Genomic DNA, 22,433 nt, shown 5'->3' with positions numbered 1-22,433 from the left:
TCTCCTTATGAAACACAAGGTCCTACCAATTAATTGTCATTGATTGTTTTGAAAGGTGGAAAGGAAATTGTGTAAGGGAATCAAAATTTGCATGCCATGATCTTCCAAAAACATTTTCCCTATGGAATCTATAGCATGGTCACGCCATGCTTCATTTTAAGAGTGTGGGAAATTGAATTTTGTTTGCTTTGAAAAATGATTTTTGACCAAAGACTACTCTTTTGATTGAATGCACATTTAATTTATGTTTGACCAATTAAATAGACATTTGTAAATGCATATACTAATCGACTAATAGACGGTTACGAAAATAATTGAAAATCATTGAAAATAATTTCGCAATAATGACTAAAATAAATACTAATGAAAATATTTAAGAACGTATTGAAATGGAAAAGAAAACGTCTGAATGAAAATACTAAAGTATGCAGAAATAAAATCACACGGAAAAACAGGGAAATAATTAAAAGAAAAAGAAAGCAAAAATAAAAGAAAGTGATTAAAAGTCATGGGTTGCCTCCCACGCAGCGCTTTTGTTTAACGTCGTTGGCTCGACTTATTAGAAGCACTAAGGGTGTTTTGAAATTAAATCTCCGATTAAACTCCTAATTAATTTTGGTTTCCATCGCCACTTATCAACCCATCTTCCATACCCTTCACTTTTTATTTTCTTTTTCCTATAGGGAGATTCAGAGGTCTGAACGTGTGGTGGTGGTTCTGGATCAATTTTTATTATTAGTTTTTCGGGTCTGAGTTTAGTTTCTTCATTCGCCACCTCAAAGTCTACTCTCCCCTTTTTAACACTAATAATTTCCCTATTGTCCTCTAAATTTCTCTTTTTATACGGGATTTCATACAAAGGGGCATTAGTGTTTATGTTTTTCAACTCTTCTACATCCCTTTTAGATTGGGATTCTACCTTGGCTTCCACAAGCCTTTGGGTGAAAGGGGTCGGTGGATTGTAAGGGGGAGGGAGAATGTAAGTTGATTCCTTCTCTACCTCTTTGACATCCTCCTCTTGAGGCGGTGTCGGTGGAATTTTCGCAATCTCTATTCTTTTCTCATTAGATTTCTCATTGATTACATTATCACTCTCTTTAAGATTTTCAATTTGACTTTCATTAGTTGTTATGACGTCTACATGACTCTTAGTGAACGATCCTAGGGACGTTTGTGCAAGCAAAGAGATTTGAGTCTCTATTGCCTTGCTATCGGCCGCGAGGGACTCGACCTTAGTGTTTATCTTCATGAAAGCTTCATTTACTTCTTTATTTATGCGAGTTTGTGTTTCCACAAACCTTTCCATCATAGATTCTAGCCTAGAGAGTGTTTGAGTCTCAATGAAATCATCCATTAAAATTTCGAGATTGGATTTATGGTGATTTTGTGGTTCCTCATAATATTGGGGGTGGTGGTCGTAGAGGAAATATGAGTAATCCATTTTAAAAATTTAAAATAAAAATGCCTTAGTCTCTACGGTGCAACATTGGAGTTACGATATCGACTAAATTGGTCCCCGGCAACGGCGACAAAAACTTGATCAGACGCGACAACGTGACTGTAAGTATACAGTCGTGTCGTGTAGTTTTAAAAGATATCGAACCCAAGGGACCAATAATCGACCTACCGTATTCTAGTGTTGCTTTGTAAATCTAAGGCTAATGATTTAAAGGATTTTGATTAATTGAATAATTTAAAATAAGAAAAATAAATATTTTTTAGATTTTTTATATGTAAATAAAATATTGCTAGGACGTGCTATTAGTTGCTTCAGAGGGTTCAATGCTTAATTCGCGCTAGACAAACTGTTAAATTTTCGAAACTATATTGATTTAAAAATACCAATCTCAGCTCTCGCAAATCTTGACTAGTATTATAAATTATAAATGTGGTGCTTAACTCTCGTCCTCACACCCGCTAATAAAATACTCTTTGAAAAACAATATAATTTAATTAACTCTAATCCCAACTCTCGTTGCGAATTAGATTTAATGTTCAGTTTTTACTATCTAGTAGAAATCTCACGCTCTCGCTCTATTGATTTTTACTTTAATTAATTCTCACTCTCGTGACGAATTATAGTCAACGTTTAATTAAAAACTGCTTAAGAAAATAAAACAGTTGTCAGTTTTCAAGAATTATATTTGATTTAAAAACACTAATCTCAGCTCTCGCAAATCTTGACTAGCGTTATACTTAGATAAAATAAATGCTCAGCTCTCACACGCTCACCTACCTATATAAGTACCTTTGAAAATCAATATAAAACTCATTAATCCTAAATAGCTCTCGCGGACTTTAGAACTAACGGTCAGTTGTAACTATCCGACCCTAAACCTCAAACTCTCGTCAATGTTGGTTTATTGCCTTTAAAACAATCCTCACTCTCGTGACGAATTATTTGAAAACGTATTTATTTAAAACTGGTGGTTGAAAACTATTAAGCACGAATTAACTACCGAACCCTTATTAGCTACTAACTACACATCCTAGCAACGCTAAATTTAGCTAGACATAACTAAAAATAAAGACATAAAATAAATAAATAAAAATAAAGACATTAAATAAAAACAGAAAAATAAAATAAATAAAATAAGCATAAAAATAAAGAAAAGAAAATAAAGAACTTGAGTACGGACACCGACAACGCAACAGCAGGAAATAAAAATATTAAACTAAGAGAAGAAACCAAGAATTAAATCTTAGTCTCAATTCTCTTCCTCAACTGTTACAAGTTGGTGTGTTTAAAGTGTAAGAAAGGACACATATTTATAGTTAAATACAAGTGGTGCAGAGTTTGTTTTGGCCGATGTGGGACTAAACTAATGTGGCGAGATTGTGCTTTAAAGGCTTGTGGCGGTCGCCACATGGATGTGTATGGCGGTCAGCACACTTGTGTTGTTGTGCTAGTTGAAATTTCATGTATATTGTTGTGCTGAAGCTTGTTATTGCATTAACTTAAATTGGTTCACATGTTGTAGTTGTGGCGAGCAGCATGAATGGTGTTTGTGATGGGTCACGCAGGTGTGGTCCATATGGGCTGCACTTGTGTGATCCTTTTTATCCATTTTTTAATTCATTTTTGCTCCATTTCTCTTTGTTTTTATCAAGGTGTCCTTTTTAGCATGTTCCGGTGCAAGTAACTGAAAAACATAAAAATACCAAAGTAATACGATGAAAATGTAGAAATAAATAATAAAAACATAAGCTAAATTAACTAAATAAATAGTACATTTTCCGGTGTATCAGTATGCAAGAAATATAGTGAAAAAGTTTGGTATGGAAAGTGCTGCTCATAAAAGAACACCTGCAGCAACCCATTTAAAGCTTACCAAAGATGAAAAGGGAGTTGATGTAGATCAAAGTCTTTATAGAAGCATGATAGGAAGCTTATTATACCTTACAACCAACAGGCCTGATATTACTTTTGCTGTAGGAGTATGTGCTAGGTACCAAGCTGAGCCAAAGATGAGTCATCTTGCTCAAGTGAAAAGAATTTTGAAGTATGTGAATGGTACATGTGATTATGGGATCTTGTATACTCATGGTGAGAACTCTATGCTAGTAGGATATTGTGATGCTGATTGGGCAGGTTGTGCAGATGATAGAAAAAGCACCTCAGGAGCTTGTTTCTTTTTGGGCAACAATCTTATATCTTGGTTCAGCAAGAAACAGAATTGTGTATCTTTATCTACAGCTGAAGCAGAGTACATAACTGCCGGTAGCAGCTGCTCCCAGCTATTATGGATGAAACAAATGTTGCTGGAGTACAATGTGGTACAAGATGCTATGGCATTGTACTGTGACAATCTTAGTGCCATCAATATTTCAAAAAATCATATCCAACACAGCAGGACGAAGCATATTGATATTAGGCACCACTTTATTAGAGACCTAGTTGAAGAAGGTATTGTAACTCTTGAGCATATTTCAACTGAAGAACAACTGGCTGATATATTTACTAAGGCTCTAGACGCAGTTCAATTTGAAAAATTGCGAGGCAAACTTGGCATTTGCCTGTTTGAAGATTTGTAGCAATTACAGCATAAAAAGCGTGCAGTTGAAGTGTTTCTCCTCACTTCATTCATTGGTGCACGCAAATCAAGGGAAGTAATCAAAAACTTCCATAACTTCTTTTCACACGCTACAACCCTTTACTTTCTCTATCACACTATCTCTCTCCATTCTCTCTCTTCAACAACCACTCAACTTCTCCTCTCAACCTCCATTGTTGAAAACCTTCCTCCAAAAATACAAACCGCCATGTCAAGTTCTCAAACTTCTTCTCCTGCAAAGAACGACGACACCACACCTTCATATAACTCTCTTCCTCAACAAATCACCATCGCCTATCCACTTTCAACGGTGTTTCCTGATGATATAGTGAGGACGAAGAAGACCACACCGAAGAAAAGCTCTAAACGAAGTCAATCGACTTCTCGTGTGCCGTCAGAATCGAAGAAAGGGGGTAAGTGTTCTAAATCTAAATCTACTCTTAAAGCGGTTCATACAATGCGTGAATTGTATCTTGACAATCCTGTTACTGCAAATGTTGATGTTAATGTTGAAGCATCTGATTCTAGTAAGAAGAATTTAAGTTTGGAATTGGATTTAACTGAAACCCTAGGATTAGAAAAACCTAGGTCTGCTGAGAAATTGGGGGAAACCTCCTTGGAAAACCCTGATGTTGTTGTTGATGATATTGGCGCTAACTCTAAGGCCAATCTTGTGTCTGAGATGACAGTTGATGAGAATGCAGGTTCTGGGATAGATGCTGCAAATGATGCTACAGCATCTGAAGCACATGTTGATATTAGTGCCTCTGTAGTCCCTGATTCACCAAACTCTCCTGTGGTTCCTGTTAATGAAAAAGGCACTGAAACCACCATCCCTGCTGATGTCATTACTCAGGATAAAGGTAAAACTGCAAGTATGCCTGATACAAGTGAGGCAAATGTAATTGATGTTGAAAGCCTCCAATTCAAGAGTACTCCTAGGGCTGGTATATCTAGGAGGCTGAGAAGTAATACAGGAAAGGATATAGCTACTCCTTCTGAAGCCACCAAAACTAAAATTGGGCCTAAGAAACGGTGGAGCAAAGTCACTGTACCCTCTGAAAGTAAGAAGAAGATTGTGAAGAGAAAAACTGTCTCTTCTAGTGACTCTAATTATGAGGAAGATCAAGATGCTGGAGCATCTCCTGAAGCATCTCCTGCAGCATCTCCTCTGAAATCTGCCAAGAGAAAGAGAATGGCTCCTAATGTCCCATCTGTACCAATTGACAATGTCTCCTTCCACTGTGTTGAGAATGTTAACAGGTGGAAATTTGTGGTGAAAAGAAGAATAGCCATTGAAAGGAACCTTAATGAGGAATTCTTGAAATGTGAAGATATTATGAATCTAATAGAGCAAGCAGGGCTAATGAAAACTGTATCTGAACTGGGAAAATGCTATGAAAAACTGACAAGAGAATTCTTGGTGAACATCCCATCTGACTGTGATGATCCTTTAAGCCCTGAATACTTAAAGGTGTATGTAAGAGGCAAATGTGTTGATTTCTCACCAGCCATCATCAATGAACATCTGGGAAGAAGTGATGTTCCTGCACCTGAATTGAAGATATCTATGAATGAGGTATGCAAGACTATAACTGGTGACAAAGTAAGAATGTGGCCAAGAGCTGGAAAACTATCTGCTGCAAAATTAACTACCAAATATGCTCTGCTGAACAAAATTGGTGCAGCCAACTGGGTCCCCACTACACACTCCAACAGTGTAGCTACAGGTTTGGCCAAATTTATCTATGCCGTAGGTACCAGTACTGACTTTGATTATGGCACTCATATTTTTAATGCAACAATTCTCCATGGGTCTTCCACTGCTGTAAAAATGCCAATAGCCTTTCCCACTTTGATCTGTGGTATTATCTTGTCTCAACATCCTGACATCTGCACTAACTCTGATGTGCCTGTCTCTAGACCCTCAACTTTAACCATGGATTTTAGATTATTGGAAGGAAAACATGCTGCAGACATTGCTGTAGCATCTTTGAAGACACCAGCTGTAGGTATGACCAAGAGACAGATGATTGCTAATCTCAGGGAGGTTAGTAATATGCTAGGTGAGAAGAAGGAGCTGGTAGATGGTGTAATCCAAGCCTTGGAGCTTGAGCAGTCACAGGCAAATGAGGATGGAGTTGGTCCTTCCCATGGCGCTTCTCATGATGATGATCTTGCAGGTGGTGACACTGTAGAAGAGGAGATGGCCTCTGATGAAAGTCCCTCAATATGATCTGTTTCCTTCTGTAACTTTTTCTTATTTTGGATGTTATTTTTTGAAGGCTTAGCCCTTATGGTTTGTAACATGTACTATGTGGTTCCTTATGCTCTGACATGCTATGACTTTTGTACTACTTGGTATTCTATGGTTCTTTGTTTTGCTCCCATTCTATGGTACTGACTTTATTTGTCAGAATTTATGGCTAAAAAGGGGGAGTAAAATGTGAAATGTGTGCATGATGTGATGAAGAATGCTATAGCATCTAGTATAGCATGTTTGGTTTACATGCATGTTTTGAGGGTGAGTGAAAGTTTATGCATATATTGAGGGGGAGTAGGTAGAATTTATTTTTCTACTACTTATGATACTTATGATATGCATGTCTGAAGTGTTTTCATAGGAATTTATTTTTCCTATTCTCTGTGGCGTTGCTTAAATTTTAAGGAGTTTATTTCTTTGATCTTGAATCCACTATGTGAGAGTTTATTTCTCTCTATCTGTACTTTGAGGCTAAGATGTGTTATGTTCCGCTGTTGCATGCCTCTGATGCTTACGTGCTAGCTATCTTTTCATCTGATGAATTTCTTACTTTCTTTCTTAGTTGTGTGCTTATGTTGACTCGAAGGAAAGTCTAAATAGCTTAGCATCGTTCTACTTTCTTTCCTAGTTGTGTGCTTATGTTGACTCTGAAATTCCTGGCACACAGTGGACAGGTGTTGCTCAAGGTGTAGCAACACTTGTCTGTTGTAGACAGATGTTGTTACTGGTGCGCCAACACTTGTCTATAAACAGAGCAAATAACATAAAACAATACAAACAGTAAAGTAAATAACACACAAGAGTTGTTAACCCAGTTCAGCCTAAAGCCTACTCTGGGGGATACCAATCCAGGAATGAAGTCCACTATCAGCAGTATTACTTCGAAGCTAAACTCACCCGTTTACAACTTCTCACTTAATCACTACCCAATGACCCTTCTACCTAGGAACTCCTAGATATGAGACCCCGTCCCAATTCCCACCTTAGCAACACAGACAGCGCTGCTATTCAATTTCACAAACACAACAGGTGGAGACACACTCCTAAGAAACTAGGATTCACTCTTGCTTAAAAGCTTGCGAGTAAACCACACAACACAATAGAACAATCTCCGTACTTCAAAGCTTAGGAGAAGTTCACACATACAACTCAATAACACTCAGGTCCTAAGCTTGCATCAATGAGACACAAGATAGGCTCACAATTAACACTCTAAAATCCCTAAAAACACACGCTTTGTAATACACGATTTTAGATGCTTGAAACCATATGCTTGCCTTCGTATTTATAGCAGTAGAACGACTTGGGCTTCAAGAAAAATTAGGGCTTCTAGAATTGCGGCAGCAGTGATATATTTTTGAAAACAATAGTTATATTTTTGAAACCGCAAAAATATATTTTCCAAAAATATAATTCCTTTGGAAAATAAAACTAGGGTTTAGCTGCCTCATGAAACACATTAAACACGTGCGCCTTCTTCTGTAAGAAACCTTGACATAATTCTTCAAACAGATCTTCAAAAGATTGAGTAGAAAATAATAACATCCAGCTGGCGCGCACAGAACAGAGTCAGGTGTTGTTCCAAAGTGTCACAACATTTGTCACAACACTTGGGGTCAGCACACTTGTCTCAACACTTGGCTAACATATGTTTTTGCAAAATGTAGCCAATCATACATAAACCCAACAATCTCCCCCTTTGGCAAATTTTGGCTAAAACAATATTAGACCAGTATATAGAGAGATACAGTATTACCTTTCCTTCGAGTCAACATGAACACACAACTAGGAAAGAAAGTAACACATAATTAAAAACTACTTCCAAGAAAATCAAGTAGCATCAGAGGCAATGCAACAGCGGAATAAAACACAACTAGCCTCATGGAACAACACAAGGGAGAAATAAACTCCCAATAGTAGTTGCTAAGAAGTAGGAGAAATAAACTCCTAATAGTTTAACGCGCATTTCTTCAACATAAGAGCAACAGGGAAAAATAAATTCCCATAAACATCTGAGAAAAATAAATTCTCAGCCATAGTAGATAGTGGACTCAATAGTCAGGTGCCATAACACTTGGCACAACATTTGTCATCAAATACATTCAGGCGATCAAGAGATAATTTCACTCACACTCCCCCTGAATTCATGCATACACACATCAGATAGAGAAAGAATATTCACTACTCCCCCTCAGTACATGCATATTACTCACACTCCCCCTCAATACGAGCATACGAACAATTCATGCAAAAACAGTCAACAGTCCAGATGTGAGAACATCTGTCCACACACTTGTCACACACACACACTACTCCCCCTTTTTAGCCACAATTTAGACAAACATCATGAATAGGAAATCATAGTGTACCAGAGCATAGAGAATATCAGTGTGCAGTTATTACAGACCATAGAGCACACACAGGTGCTAGAAATTCAGGGCCTAGCCCATAAAGGAACAACAAAAGAAACACCAAAAGTACATCAGAAAAATCATAAGAAAAACATCAAAAATCAGATTGAAGAACTTTCATCAGAGTCCTCCATCTCATCCTCAGAGCCATCCTCAGAGCCACTAGTTCCTTCACCTTCTTGTCCATCTGGCTCACCCTCAACAGTCTCAGCAGCCTCCTCAGCCTTCAGTGCCTCAATCACACGATCAATTTTCAATTTTCTTGCCTCAAGGGCTCTGCTGGTCTCAGTCAAATCAGCAATCATCTGCTTCCTAGAAAGAATACCAGTCTGGACAGATGTGCCAACACCTGCTGCAGCATTTGTCCCATCCAGCAGCCTCTGCTCAATCACCAACACCCCTTTCCTTTTACAAGGAACATCAGTACTCCTTAGTATATCTGGGTGTTGCTCAAGAATGATATTGCATAGCAGAGTAGGGAGAGCAACTGGCTTCTCAACAGCATAAGTCAGGGCATGGCTTAAAGTTTCTTGAAAGAAATAAGCTCCATAGTCAAATTTAGCCTTTGTACCCACAGCATAGATAAACTTTCCCAATCCTCTTGCAATGTCACCTGAGTGAGTGGTTGGTACCCAATTATGGGCAGCAATCCTATTTAAAACAGCATAGAATGGTGAGAGGGAAGTTGCAGACAGCTTTGCCTTGCTTGGCCACACTTTAATTTTTCCACCAGTGAGGACCTTGCAGATTTCATTATCTGTGGCTTTTAGAGGAGCCACTTCATCAGAACTTCTTTGGAGATATTGGTTTATCACAATAGGTGAGAATTTCACACACTTTCCACGAACAAACACTTGCCTGTATTCAGGACTTGCTGGATCATTACAGTCTGAAGCCACATTAATCAAAAATTCTTTGACAAGCCTGTCATAGCACTTGTCCAAACCCACAACAGTTTTCATCAAACCAGCATACTCAAGAGCTTCTACAATACTAGGACATTCAAGAATATCAGCTTTCAAATTTCTTTCCAGAGCTAACCTTCTATGATACACAAACTTCCATCTTGCAGAACCATTTTCCAGATGAAATGATATATTGTCTAAAGGAGCATAGGGAACAGTTTGAGGAACCTTCTTCCTTCCTATACTCTTTCTAGATGTGCTGCCAGATGCAGCAACATCTGTCTCAGGTTCAAAATCAGAATCACTTGTTGGAGGAGCTTTTCTTTTCTTGGTCTCTGACCTAGGGACCACTTTACTGACAGGTTTTGTAGGTCCATACACAGGCTTTTTACCAGTAGCCTTTCCAGCCTTAGAGGGTTTGGGTGTTTGGACAGGTGTACTAGCAGTCTCTACACCTTTATTAACCCTACTTCTAGTCCTCCTAGCCACACTAGCTTCAGAATGTGCAGGAATAGCCTTATCACTGGTAGTAGTTTCATTAACAAGTATAACTTCTGGATTATCATTCACAGCTTTATCAGGAACAGTTTCTTTATCAGTAGCCTTAGGTGGGGGACTCTCATCAGACTCAGAATAGTCCACAAGGTTCTCTTGTGCCAAAGATGTGGTAACATCTGGCACCACATTTGGCGTAGCGCCATGTGTTGCAACACTTGGCGCAACATGAGTCTCAGGAGCAGTTTTCTTAATGGACTCATCAGCAACATCATTATTGGTCTCAGTAGAAGCACCAATATTATCATCAACAGCAACAGGGGAGTTAGGAACACTTTTCCCCAAATTTTCAGACATATCAGAGGTCTCTACACCTAGGGTTTTATCAGATTTTGGTGTATTAAGACCTAAATTAACAGAAATCTTACCAGATGCAGTAACATTTTCAACTGTAGGATTGGAGACAGGCGTTGCAACACCACTTGATGGTAGTGGATCAATGTGAAGTTCAGACATTGTAAAAGGCTTACTCGATTCACCTTTCCCTTTCTTGCCTTTACGTGTTTTAATTGCAGCGGGAGAGGAAGGATTTGTATTCGTTCGCGATGATTTAGCCTTCTTTGCAACAGATTTTCTCCTCATCGTTGGACTTGTGGCAGGTATGGTGTTGAGAGGAATAGCATTTATCGCCATTTGTGGTGATGGTACAACATCTGTCTCTGTTGGTGAAGATTTGGCCGAGTCAGACATGATGAGTGAACAGAGGTGAATTTTGTGATTGAAGAAGATGGAAGTTGAACGTTCTCTGAGAAAATACAAAGTGGAAGTTGAGTTGATTTGCGTGAGAGAGAAAAGAAGATGAGAAGTTTGCGTGAAGATAGGTTGGTTTTGTAAAACCAATAATAACTCCCTTAAGTTAGCGTGCACCAAGAGTGGGAGAGAGAAATTAACTGCTGCACGCTCTCCAAGCAGTAACTGCTATTGATTTTCAAAAAGGCAAATTCCCAATTTGCCTCTCAATTTTTCAAATTGACTTGCGTCCAAAGCTTTAGTAAAAATGTCTGCTAACTGTTCTTCAGATGCAATGTGCTCAAGTGTAACAATTTTTTCTTCTACAAGCTCTCTTATAAAATGATGACGTATGTCAATGTGCTTAGTCCTACTATGTTGAATAGGATTTTTAGAAATGTTTATAGCACTAAGATTGTCACAGTAAAGTGTCATGACATCTTGCTCCACACTATACTCTTTCAACATTTGTCTCATCCATAACAATTGAGAGCAACTACTCCCAGCTGCTATATATTCTGCCTCAGCTGTTGATAGAGACACGCTATTTTGCTTCTTACTAAACCAAGATACTAGATTGTTTCCCAAGAAGAAACATGCACCAGAGGTGCTCTTTCTATCATCAGCACTTCCAGCCCAATCTGCATCACAATATCCAATTAAGGTAGAATCATTACCATGAGTGTATAGAATTCCATAGCCACATGTGCCATTGACATATTTGAAGATCCTTTTTACTTGAGTCAGATGACTCATCTTTGGTTCAGATTGGTATCTAGCACAAACTCCAACTGCAAACATGATATCAGGCCTGCTAGCTGTAAGATATAGTAAGCTCCCAATCATACTTCTATAGAGACTTTGATCCACATCAACCCCTTTCTCATCTTTGGTAAGCTTCAAGTGTGTAGGTGCAGGTGTCCTTTTGTGACTACCACCTTCCATACCAAATTTCTTCACAATGTTTCTTGCATATTTTTCTTGAGAGATAAATATGGTGTCTTCCATTTGTTTGACCTGAAGACCTAAAAAATAAGTTAGCTCACCTACAAGACTCATTTCAAATTCAGATTGCATTTGATGCACAAAGTGTTCCACCATTTGTCGCGACATTCCACCAAATACAATATCATCCACATATATCTGAGCTATCATTAGCTTCCCTTTCTCTTTTCTTACAAACAAGGTTTTATCATTTCCACCCTTCTTGTATCCATGGCTGACAAGAAATTCAGTCAATCTTTCATACCATGCTCTAGGGGCTTGTTTCAATCCATAAAGTGCTTTCTTTAGTTTGTAAACATGGTTAGGAAAGCTTGGATCTACAAACCCTTTTGGTTGCTCAACATATACCTCTTCATTTAGATAGCCATTTAGGAATGCACTTTTTACATCCATTTGATATAGCTTGAATTTTAAAATGCATGCCACAGCCAAGAGTAATCTTATGGACTCCAAGCGAGCAACTGGAGCAAAAGTCTCATCAAAATCTACTCCTTCTATCTGGGTGTATCCTTGTGCTACAAGTCTGGCTTTATTTCTAGTAATATCACCATTTTCATCAGTTTTGTTCTTGTACACCCACTTTGTACCAATAACATTTATACCATCTGGTCTAGGTACTAGATCCCATACCTCACTTCTTTTGAACTGAGTTAGTTCCTCCTGCATAGCATTGATCCAGTATTCATCAGTCAAAGCTTCTTTAACATTCTTTGGTTCAATCTTTGATATGAAACATGAATTGGAAATTGCTTCTTTTGATCTTCTTGTTGCAATTCCTTGATTTGGATTTCCAATGACAAGTTCCAGAGGATGATTCTTCTGTGTTCTAATAGATGGTCCCTTGTTTGGTCTAGAAACCTCTGTAGTAGACTCAAAATGTTGATCAGGTTCAGGTTCAGTTTGATCATCATCAGGTGTTGGGACAGGTGTTATGACATCTGTCTCTTCAGCTGGATCTGCACTTGTTGTATCACTGTCATCAACAACAACATTAATTGATTCCATCATAGTTCTTGTTCTGGAGTTAAAAACCCTGTACGCTCTGCTGTTGGTTGAGTAACCTAAAAATATCCCCTCATCACTTTTGGGATCTAATTTTCTCCTAGGTTCTCTATCTGCCAAAATATAGCATTTTGACCCAAACACATGGAAGTACTTCACAGTAGGCTTCCTATTCTTCCATAGTTCATACAATGTTGTAGCAGTACCTTTCCTTAATGTTACTCTATTGTGAATGTAACATGCTGTATTCATGGCTTCAGCCCAGAACTTGTAAGGAACATTTTTGGCATGCAACATTACTCTAGCAGATTCCTGTAAGGTTCTATTCTTTCTTTCAACCACACCATTTTGTTGAGGTGTAATTGGTGAAGAGAATTCATGAATTATTCCTTCAGCAGCACAAAAATCAGCAAATTTAGAGTTTTCAAATTCCTTACCATGGTCACTTCTGATTCTTACAATACCACAGTCTTTCTCTTTTTGAAGTTGTACATAAAGATTTTTGATTTCTTCAAAAGTCTCAGATTTTTCCCTAATGAAATTCACCCAAGTATACCTAGAGAAGTCATCAACAATAACAAGAACATATTTCTTACCTCCAAGACTCTCAACTTGTATGGGCCCCATCAGATCCATATGTAGTAACTCAAGAACTCTAGAGGTGGACAAGTGTTGCAACTTTTGGTGCGACACTTTGGTTTGCTTCCCAATCTGACATTCACCACAGATATTGCCTTCCTGTATCTGCAAGATTGGTAGTCCTCTGACAGCTTCTTCTGATATGACTCTCTTCATGCTCTTCAGGTTAAGGTGTCCTAATTTTTGATGCCACAGCTTAACCTCTTCATTTTTAGTTAAGAGACATGTAGATACATTACCTTCTTCAAAAGGGATCCACAAGTAGCAGTTGTCTTTTGATCTAACACCCCTCATAAGGATGTCTCCTTCATTATTGCTGACCAGACATTCATTTTTTGTAAAGTTGACTTTCATGCCTTGATCACATAGTTGGCTTATACTGATTAGATTGGCAGTTAGTCCTTTTACAAGGAGAACATTTTCAAGTTTTGGTAGACCATGGTCAATAAGTCTTCCAATACCTTTGATTTCCCCCTTTGCTCCATCTCCAAATGTCACAAAACTTGTGGCATAAGATTTTACTTCCTTTAAATATTTTTCAACACCAGTCATGTGTCTGGAACAGCCACTATCAAAGTACCAATCTTCTTTTGATGATGCTCTGAGAGATGTATGGGCAATCAGACTTTTCCCACTGCTTTCAGCTGTATACTCCTTGGTATTGGTTGCATCATCTTTTTGCTTCCATTCCATCTTTGTTTTAGTGATGGATTGATCAGATTCTTGTGGAATTTCACTTGGATAACCATACAGTTTGTAGCAATAAGGCCTTATGTGCCCCTTTCTTCCACAGTGATGACATCTCCATGAATGGTACCTGCTTCTTGGTCTAGGTATAAACCTAGGTCTCTGCCATCTTTGCTGATGTGGTGCCACATGTGGCAACACTTGTCTCTGCTGTCTAGGAGACAGGTGTGGCGACATCCTGTCATGCATTTTTGGAGACGGTTGTTTACTCAACTCAGGCAAAAATTTCCCTTCTTTGTTGTAATCCATAATCCTATTAACATTTTTGTATTCATACCCAATGCCTGTTTTGGATCTACTAGGGGCAGGCAAAGTTTCTAGGATTTCATCTAGATCACTTCCTTTGAATAGCCTAAGAACATGCTTCTTTAAATTCTCAAGATGAGAGTTTAATTCAGTTACCTCTTCATTCAGATGGGCTATCTCAGTCAGTTGTTTGATCTTGTCAGCTTCTAAGTTGATGATAGTTGCCTTCTGTTGCTCAATGATCTTTAAACTATCTTCCCATTTAGTACCAAATTCAGAGATTCTTGACAAATTAGCAGCTTTCTCAGTTTGCAACTTAGTGATTGTCTCTTTTTGCTCTTCAGAGACTCTGCAGACTTCTGCACTCTTCAGACACAGCTTTTTATATGATTCAGCAAGCTCATCAAAGGTTAGTTCTTCTTCACATGATTCAGTGTCAGATGTGCAAACACTTGTCAATACATGTATAGCTTTTGCAGTATCAGCTTCTCCTTCAGAATCTTCATCTGACCAAGTTACAGTTAACCCCTTCTTTTGTTTCTTCAGAAAGGTTCCACATTCACTTCTGATGTGACCAAACCCCTCACATTCATGGCATTGAACACCTTTATTTGGAGCTGATTTCTCATCTGTTACAGGTTTTCTGAAATTCCTGTAAGTGTTGCGACCAATGTCAGCTGCACCTGTCTTAGAGCGTTTGTCCATTCTCTTTAGCACCTTATTAAATTGTTTTCCCAGAAGAACCATTGCATCAGAGATGCTTTGTTCAGATTCTGTGTCACTCAGTTGATCTTCTTCTTCAGCATTTGAAACAAAAGCAATACTTTTGTTTTTCTTATCCATCTTTTCATTTGTGGCTACCTCATAGGTTTGTAATGAACCAACTAGTTCATCTAGCTTCATATCTGTGATATCCTTTGCTTCTTCTATAGCTGTGACTTTCATGTCAAACTTCTTAGGTAGAGACCTGAGCATTTTTCTTACCAGCTTTTCTTCAGGTATCTTTTCACCCAAGGCATCAAATTGATTGTCAAAATCAAGTATGGTCATGTGAAAATCCTGAATGGTTTCATCATCATTCATTCTTAGATTCTCAAACTTAGTTGTTAGGAGTTGTAGCTTAGACAGCTTCACTTTAGAGGTACCTTCATGAACAGTCTCAAGAATTGTCCAAGCTTCCTTAGCACAGACACACTTTTTGATGAGTCTGAATATGTGCTTGTCAACACCATTATATAGCGCATATAATGCTTTTGAGTTTGCAAGAGCAAGCTCATCTTCTTCTTTGGACCATTCTTCAGCAGATTTCAACTCAAGAGTTGGTTTACCATCTTTGTCCATCTTCACAGGTGGAGTCCATCCTCTCAGAATTGTCTTCCATGTCTTGCTATCAATTTGTTTTAGGAAGGCCATCATGCGGGACTTCCAATAGTCATAGTTTGAAGCGCCAACCAAGAGAGGTGGTCTGGTAACAAAACCTCTTTCTTTGTCCATCCTTGCCAGAAACGATTTCCCTGGAGCTCACCCTAAAATTCAGAACAGGGTGCCTGCTCTGGTACCAATTGAAATTCCTGGCACACAGTGGACAGGTGTTGCTCAAGGTGTAGCAACACTTGTCTGTTGTAGACAGATGTTGTTACTGGTGCGCCAACACTTGTCTATAAACAGAGCAAATAACATAAAACAATACAAACAGTAAAGTAAATAACACACAAGAGTTGTTAACCCAGTTCAGCCTAAAGCCTACTCTGGGGGATACCAATCCAGGAATGAAGTCCACTATCAGCAGTATTACTTCGAAGCTAAACTCACCCGTTTACAACTTCTCACTTAATCACTACCCAATGACCCTTCTACCTAGGAACTCCTAGATATGAGACCCCGTCCCAATTCCCACCTTAGCAACACAGACAGCGCTGCTATTCAATTTCACAAACACAACAGGTGGAGACACACTCCTAAGAAACTAGGATTCACTCTTGCTTAAAAGCTTGCGAGTAAACCACACAACACAATAGAACAATCTCCGTACTTCAAAGCTTAGGAGAAGTTCACACATACAACTCAATAACACTCAGGTCCTAAGCTTGCATCAATGAGACACAAGATAGGCTCACAATTAACACTCTAAAATCCCTAAAAACACACGCTTTGTAATACACGATTTTAGATGCTTGAAACCATATGCTTGCCTTCGTATTTATAGCAGTAGAACGACTTGGGCTTCAAGAAAAATTAGGGCTTCTAGAATTGCGGCAGCAGTGATATATTTTTGAAAACAATAGTTATATTTTTGAAACCGCAAAAATATATTTTCCAAAAATATAATTCCTTTGGAAAATAAAACTAGGGTTTAGCTGCCTCATGAAACACATTAAACACGTGCGCCTTCTTCTGTAAGAAACCTTGACATAATTCTTCAAACAGATCTTCAAAAGATTGAGTAGAAAATAATAACATCCAGCTGGCGCGCACAGAACAGAGTCAGGTGTTGTTCCAAAGTGTCACAACATTTGTCACAACACTTGGGGTCAGCACACTTGTCTCAACACTTGGCTAACATATGTTTTTGCAAAATGTAGCCAATCATACATAAACCCAACAGACTCGAAGGAAAGTTTAGACTGTATCTCTCTATGCACTGGCCTAAGGTTGTTTTAGCCAAAATTTGCCAAAGGGGGAGATTGTTGGTGTTTTGATTGGCTACATTTTGCAAAAGCCAACCAGCCAGATGCTGGACTGAGATGCTGTAGCATTATAGTACAGCATACTGAAGCTCTGTTTTCGTGCAGAATTTTTATTTCAAATCTGAGTCAAGATTTGCTTCAATTATATATTCAGGCACGTGCGTCTGGGCAAAACGAGCCTTACTCAGCAAGTTTTATTGAAGTCGGTCAAAGGAAAGTTATTTAAAACAAAAATATAATTATATTATATTTTTGGCGTTTTTTTTGTTTGGTACAACATGAAACAAACAAATTATATTTTTGAAATTAATTTAGGGTTGGGCCGCAATTCTCACAGCTGTATTTGTCTGAAGACCTAGCTTGCCCATCAAGACAATTGAAGACTATAAATATGTGAAGCCTCAAGCTATTCTACTCGTGTATTCTAAACCTTGTCTTTCATAAAGCGTGCGTTTTTTTAAGGTTTAGGTTGTGTGTCTTTTGTGAGCCTTTCTTGTATCGTTTTGATGCAAGTTTAGGACTGGGTTTGTGTTGTTTATTGTGAGCTGCTCCTAAGCTTTTAAGCACGGAGTTAGTTTGTGTGATTCACTCATAAGCTTTTAAGCAAGAGTGTTGTCTAGTTTCTAGGAGAGTGTCTCCATCCTTACAATCATTATTGACAGCAACATAGTACGTGTTGTTAGAGGGAATTTGGGACAGAGTCTCATTATCTAAGAGGTTCTTAGGTAGGATTGCACGGGTAGTGTCTAGGTGATAAGTCAAGTACCGGGTGTTGGTCGAGGGCTTTGAACTAGAGCTATTATAGTGGATTCATTCCTGGATTGGTATCCCCCAGAGTAGGTGACGTTGCACTGAACTGGGTTAACAATTTCCTGTCTTATTTATTGTTCTGCAATTTATTTATTTATTTACTGTGTTCTGCGACTGTCTTGCTGCAACGTGTGCTATAGCATCTTGTGCAACATTGTGTTCACTGCGTGCCAGATTTCACAAATAATGCTCAATTGCACAATCGCTCCCGCAAGGCATTTTCAAGTAGTTCACACTTTTCAACCAAGGTTCTAAGATTTCATCACACTACTCACATATACTCTCAAATCAAGGTAACTCACTCAAATCAACACATCAATGCAAGTCAACCATAATTTTGCAAGTAATCTAAAAATTCATTCGGTTCACTTTGTGCACACACATTAGAGGTCTTTTAGGGTTATAACGTGGCTTGGCTAGGGTGGATGGTGACATTTTGGATAAGTAGTAGAAAAACTTGGAGTTAGATCCCCCTATTAGTCAAAGAAAATTTTCATAAACCAAACCCTTATTCTTTTGAAACATAGTGGACTAGAGAACATTTTCATTTCAACACACAAGTTTGCAATTCTTTTTGTAACTCAAGGCTATCACTTCTTTTTGCATTTCTTTTCTCTTTTGCAACATTCATTTCTCTTTTTTTCAATCTTTCCTTTTCTTTTCTTTCATAATGACTAAAGCCTTGCAACTTTTGAAATATTTCTCAATTTTTCAAATCAAAATTTTTTTGTAAGTTCTCTAGTACCCTCACCCCAAACTTTATTGTTTGCTAATTCCAAAGAGCAACCCCAAACTTAGTGGTGAGCAATGCGCATCAACCACTAATTAGGTGCCTAACCTCCAAGAAAGTCATTCCTTTTTTCATCAAAAATTCTTAAGGTTTTGCAAAAATAACATATTTTCTTTCGGCTCAAATTGGGTAAGCAAAGGATAAATCAACATGTAAGGGTGGATAGAAAAGGCTCAAGGTACCAATAAACATGCCTCGTGTGTGCTACAAAAGTACCAATCAAATAAAGAGACGACAAGCAAAATCTAGAGACAATACACGAGTGGATATCACACATAGAAAGAATGAGAGTGTTTGGCTCGATACCTCACGGTTGGGTCGAATCCAAGAACCGGTCAAAAAGTGTGCATTCCCGTCCTTTGCCTCTTGATCACATGAGTGCAACAAGCTATTGCACTGCAAGTTTCACACATCACACACGGAAACAATCAAGCAATTGATACTCAAGTAACTAGAAGGAACATGCCAAAATATCGAACAAACTCTAAAGGTAAAAATCATTCCACAATCATACAAAGAAGATTCAAATTCAGAGTACACAAATAAAAACATCCAGCCAATATCCAAGCAACATCAAAATTATTACAAACCAACGCAAATGAAAGACAAGTAAGTAAAAATAGAGATAAAGTAGGAAAAGATAGCAGCAACAGCAAATGTAAGACAACATGAAGAATCATCAAGTGGTACCATCCGTCTGATCGGGGAAGTAGTTGGTGAAAGGGCTATTCAAATTCAGATTCAGCCCATCAACATCCAGCATCTCTCGCTCCATCGCAGCAGCCTCCTCCTGCTCAACCCGGCGGCGCCTCTCGATCTCGGCCAACTCCGAAGCTCTCAACCCCGAATTATAAGACTGCCTGGCCTGGAATGATGTCATTTCCCTCATCTGATGCGCCTCCCAATCAACATCAACGGGATACAAAGTCCCGAAAGTAGGAGGAGGGAAAGTAGATCGATAGGACATCGCCTCAGTGTACATGGATGAAGCAGTATCGCAGTAAAGATTCGGCAGCCCGGAGTATTGAGAAATCTCCATCTGATGCAACATCGAAGCCAGCTGGTTGACATCATGAGAATAAAGAGGAGAAGCCTGAGCTGGCATATCTTGTGGCTCATGTACCGGATCCCCCTGTTGATCCGGATGGTTACCTTCTTCAAAACGGTTGAGTTCTTCATTAATGTCACGCCGCGCGTAACCCCTTCCACGCCGCGCGTGATGACTAACCAGAGAGCACTCCAACTCCCAGTAATTGCGCCGCGCGTGGACTCCTTCCACGCCGCGCGTAGTTAAAATTTCACCAACCTTCTTTCCCAATCTTTTCTACTACGCCGCGCGTGATGGAGCTGCGCCCCCAGCGTAGTTGAGTCCTGTGTTGCCCTGTTTTGCACCATTCTTTGCTTCCGCTGCGTACCTACCTACATACTTCAAAACAAAACAAACTAAAACATCAGAAACCGTTGGGTTGCCTCCCAACCAGCGCTTGTTTAACGTCGCTAAGCTTGACGTCCACAACCCCTACGGATTATGGAGAAAAAGTGCCACTATGTGGCAAGTAGTGTGCATTCCAAGGTAACTTAAGAGCATCTTTAACAATGTGATTATAAACTTGAATCCTTAAGCATTGTGGGTCGCCATCATGGAGTTTCATTGTGTCGAAGACATTGAATGTGACCTGCTGATCGTCGGTCCTCAACATGAGCTCACCTATTTCCACATCGATCAAAGCTCGGCTAGTTGCTAGGAAGGGTCTACCAAGGAGCAAAGGCTCCCAATCCCTAGTTTCTTCCATGTCTAAAACCACAAAATCTGCGGGAAAAACAAACCCAGCAACCTTAACCAACACATCATGGAGGATACCTTCCGGGCGCACAATCGATCTATCCGCCAAAGAGAGACTCATCTTTGTCGGTTGTGCTATTGCTCCCGGTATCTTTTTCATCATTGATAACGGCATCAGATTTATGCTAGCACCTAAGTCACACAAAGCTTTCTCAATAGTGAGATCTCCGATGGAACATGGGATTGTGAAGCTACCCGGATCTTTCTTTTTCTGTGGTAACTTTCGTTGGATGAGTGCGCTGCACTCCTCGGTCATGCTTACCATGTCATCCTCCAATGGTTTCCTCTTCTTTGTAAGCAACTCTTTCAAAAACTTAGCATAATTTGGCATTTGTTCTAATGCCTCAACCAATGGTATGGCCATCTCAATCTGATTCAACACTTTCATGAATTTCTTGAAGTCCTTCTCTCTCTCAAGAACCTTACCTTTCTTCTTCCTAGGAAAAGGCATCCTAGCATAGGGTGATTCGTCAACCCCCTTACCTTTCTCAACCTTCTTTATCTCTTTCTCTTGTACTTCCCTCTGTTTTTCTACTTCTTCTCCATCATCCACACTCATCTCCATTCCTTTAGACAGAACTTCATCTTCAACTTCTCCCTCATGACTCTCCTTTTCAACTACAACTTCTTTCTCCTTTTCAACCTCTTCTTCAATGACTTTCTTTTTCACATACTTCTCCGCAGCTGGTCTCTCCGGTACCTCTCTACTTCTCAAGGTGATACCATTACAAGTTTCATTCTTAGGGTTATCATGAGTGTTTCCACCGAAACCTCCTTGATTTTGTAGCATTGAAAATTGTCTTGACAGCTGACCCATTTGCACCTCAAGATTCTTTATAGAAGCTTCATGATTCTTGTTAGAGGTTGCTTGACTCGATTTCATCGCTTCAAAGTTGCTTTGGGTCATGAGCATGAACTGATTTAGAGTCTCTTCCATCCTTGATGGAGGCCTTTGCTGCTGTTGCGGTGCACCTTGACCTTGCATATTGTTCCCCCACCCGGAACCGTTGTTATTGTTGTTGTACGGCTTCCGAAAATTGGCTAAGTAGCGAGCTTCCTCTGAACCCTCCGGGAAACATCCGCCATTTGGGTGGTCCTGCAAACAAAAATCACAACGCACATTGTCAATTTTACCTATTTTAGAAGGTTGAACTTGTGGATTGGACAGCAGCTTCATCATTGCTTCCATTTGGCTAGTCATTAGCTTTTATTGTGCTAATAGGGCTGTTTGAGTATCCAATTCCAACACTCCGCCTCTCTTCTTGGCTCCTCTATCATTGGTAGCTCTATACTCGTTTTGAGCCATACTTTCCACCAACTCTCTTGCTTCAGTTTCGTCACGGTTCTTCAACGAACCACCGGCTGATGCGTCAAGTATCATTCGCGTTTGAGCCCTCAAACCTTGGGTAAACATTTGCATCTGATTGTGGCCATCGAAACCGTGATTCGGACACCTTTTAAGACAAACTTTGAACCTCTCCCAAGCATCATAAAGCGTCTCTCCATCCATTTGTTCGAAGTTACTAATCTCAGCCCTTCTTTCTAGAAACTTGTGAATGGGAAAGTACCGGTCTAAGAACTTCCGCTCAAGTTGTCTCCAAGTCTCAATAGTTCCGGCGGGTATAGTATCCAACCAATCTTTAGCACGGCCTGTGAGAGAATGCTTGAACAACCTCAATCGTTTATCCGATTCACTCACCCCCGGTGGATCGGTATAGTCGCAAGCTTCATAGAAATGTGACAAGT

The 22,433-nt window shown here is 39.2% G+C and overlaps 2 protein-coding genes and 1 non-coding gene across 3 annotated transcripts; 2 read left to right on the top strand and 1 right to left on the bottom strand.

The window, feature by feature from the left end:
• Positions 1-4,263: 4,263 nt before the first annotated feature.
• LOC123884267 lies at positions 4,264-6,291 on the top strand. Its single transcript, XM_045933335.1, has one exon. It carries the CDS (start codon positions 4,264-4,266, stop codon positions 6,289-6,291), a length of 2,028 nt encoding a protein of 675 aa, XP_045789291.1.
• A 2,270-nt stretch (positions 6,292-8,561) lies between these two features.
• On the bottom strand, positions 8,562-10,879 carry LOC123884266 (suppressor protein SRP40-like). Its single transcript, XM_045933334.1, has 4 exons — positions 10,463-10,879; positions 10,124-10,237; positions 8,845-8,953; positions 8,562-8,599 (listed from the first exon to the last, which is right to left on the bottom strand). Exons 1-4 carry the CDS (start codon positions 10,877-10,879, stop codon positions 8,562-8,564), a joined length of 678 nt encoding a protein of 225 aa, XP_045789290.1.
• An 11,244-nt stretch (positions 10,880-22,123) lies between these two features.
• Positions 22,124-22,229, top strand: LOC123887798. Its single transcript, XR_006801792.1, has one exon. It is a non-coding gene; the product is annotated as a small nucleolar RNA R71 (small nucleolar RNA).
• The last annotated feature ends 204 nt before the right edge of the window (positions 22,230-22,433 follow it).

This window comes from Trifolium pratense, linkage group LG5 (genome assembly GCF_020283565.1).
Source record: "Trifolium pratense cultivar HEN17-A07 linkage group LG5, ARS_RC_1.1, whole genome shotgun sequence".
Classification (NCBI taxonomy): Eukaryota; Viridiplantae; Streptophyta; class Magnoliopsida; order Fabales; family Fabaceae; genus Trifolium; species Trifolium pratense.
The sequence above is the reverse complement of the archived record's forward strand: the minus strand, read 5'-3'. Positions and strand labels throughout refer to the sequence as shown.

Excerpts from the sequence above, each read along its gene's own strand:
- LOC123884267 (XM_045933335.1), top strand. The coding sequence starts at position 4,264 with ATGTCAAGTTCTCAAACTTCTTCTCCTGCAAAGAACGACGACACCACA.
- LOC123884266 (XM_045933334.1), bottom strand. The coding sequence starts at position 10,879 with ATGTCTGACTCGGCCAAATCTTCACCAACAGAGACAGATGTTGTACCA. Across the intron at positions 10,238-10,462 it reads CTGAAAATTTGGGGAAAAGT|GCTACTGATAAAGAAACTGT; the intron begins GTTCCTAACTCC and ends CCCCCACCTAAG. Across the intron at positions 8,954-10,123 it reads CTGCACATTCTGAAGCTAGT|GCTGAGGAGGCTGCTGAGAC; the intron begins GTGGCTAGGAGG and ends GAGGCACTGAAG.